This window comes from Eimeria mitis, genomic scaffold (assembly GCF_000499745.2).
Source record: "Eimeria mitis Houghton genomic scaffold, Emh_scaff5934, whole genome shotgun sequence".
Taxonomy (NCBI): Eukaryota; Apicomplexa; class Conoidasida; order Eucoccidiorida; family Eimeriidae; genus Eimeria; species Eimeria mitis.
Window position 1 is genome coordinate 1 of NW_013574167.1, and position 974 is coordinate 974.

General features: G+C 58.3%; 1 protein-coding gene across 1 annotated transcript; it reads left to right on the forward strand.

Annotated features, from left to right (window-relative positions):
* Nucleotides 1-2: 2 nt before the first annotated feature.
* Nucleotides 3-704, forward strand: EMH_0084970 (uncharacterized protein; the record flags this gene model as incomplete). Its single annotated transcript, XM_013500842.1, has 1 exon — nt 3-704. The coding sequence occupies one exon, from the start codon at nt 3-5 to the stop codon at nt 702-704; it is 702 nt and encodes a 233-aa protein (XP_013356296.1).
* Between the last annotated feature and the right edge of the window lie 270 nt (nt 705-974).

Below are 974 nucleotides of genomic sequence, written 5' to 3' on the forward strand. Positions count from 1 at the left end.
CGATGCTGGTGCCCCGGCTGCTGCAGATAATTCGCTTGCAGAACCTGCGCCTACTGCTACTTCAGCGGCTTCGTCTGCACCAGCTGGTGACGGTTCTGATGAACTCTCGCCCGTGGTTGCACCTTCTGCTTCTCCTGCAGACACCTGGCATGCAGCGCTTGAGCAAGGCGCTGCCTGGTCTGGAGATACCCCTTGGGGGGAAGATGGCTGGCTCTGGCTCTGTCCCTGAGGGGAAACGTCTACCGCAGGTATTCCCTCCAGCCAGGAATCAGGATCAAGGGCCGGATAAGGCTTCCGTGAAATCCTTGCATGGCGTCTCTCCTTTGAACTGCGCTGCGCACCACCCTGGAACGGCAATGGTGCAGTGTCAGAAAACAAACCAACTGACTGAGGGGCTGCAACACCCGTGCGGAGACTGGCGGATGCACCGTGTGGGGTCCAAGGAAAAGGTGAGGGGACTGCAGAAAAGGGCTGGCTCTCGGAGAGGGCTGGTTGAGAAGCTCCACCAAGTGCATGGGGAGACTCTAGAGCAAACGTTTGAGGTGGGAGACCTCCAGGCTGAAGGTGTGACGCCGCCAAGTCGGAGGTTAAGTGTAGGGGGCCAGGATAGCCATATTGTTGGTCTGGCCTATGGACTGTCCCGTGCACAGGGTGATGCTGATCGCGTAGCCCGGAACTGGCAGGGGACGGCATCAAGGGGTTGAAGAAATTGGGATCTAGGGCTTGTTGGGTGTGTTGCATCTCAAAAGCCAGACCTTCCAGAAACAACGAGTGGGCGATCCTTGCCACCTGCTCTTCTGCGTCCAATGCTGGTGCTGGATTGCTTTCTTCGGTCAAGGCCAGTCCCAACTCCGCCTCCAAAGCTGCACACTCTTCTATGAGCTGTGGCGGAGTACTCTCTTCTTGGCTACCTTCATCGCTGTCCGACAGCCTGCGAACCGGCATCCCCGCCGTTTGGTCGGTGGATGCAGACG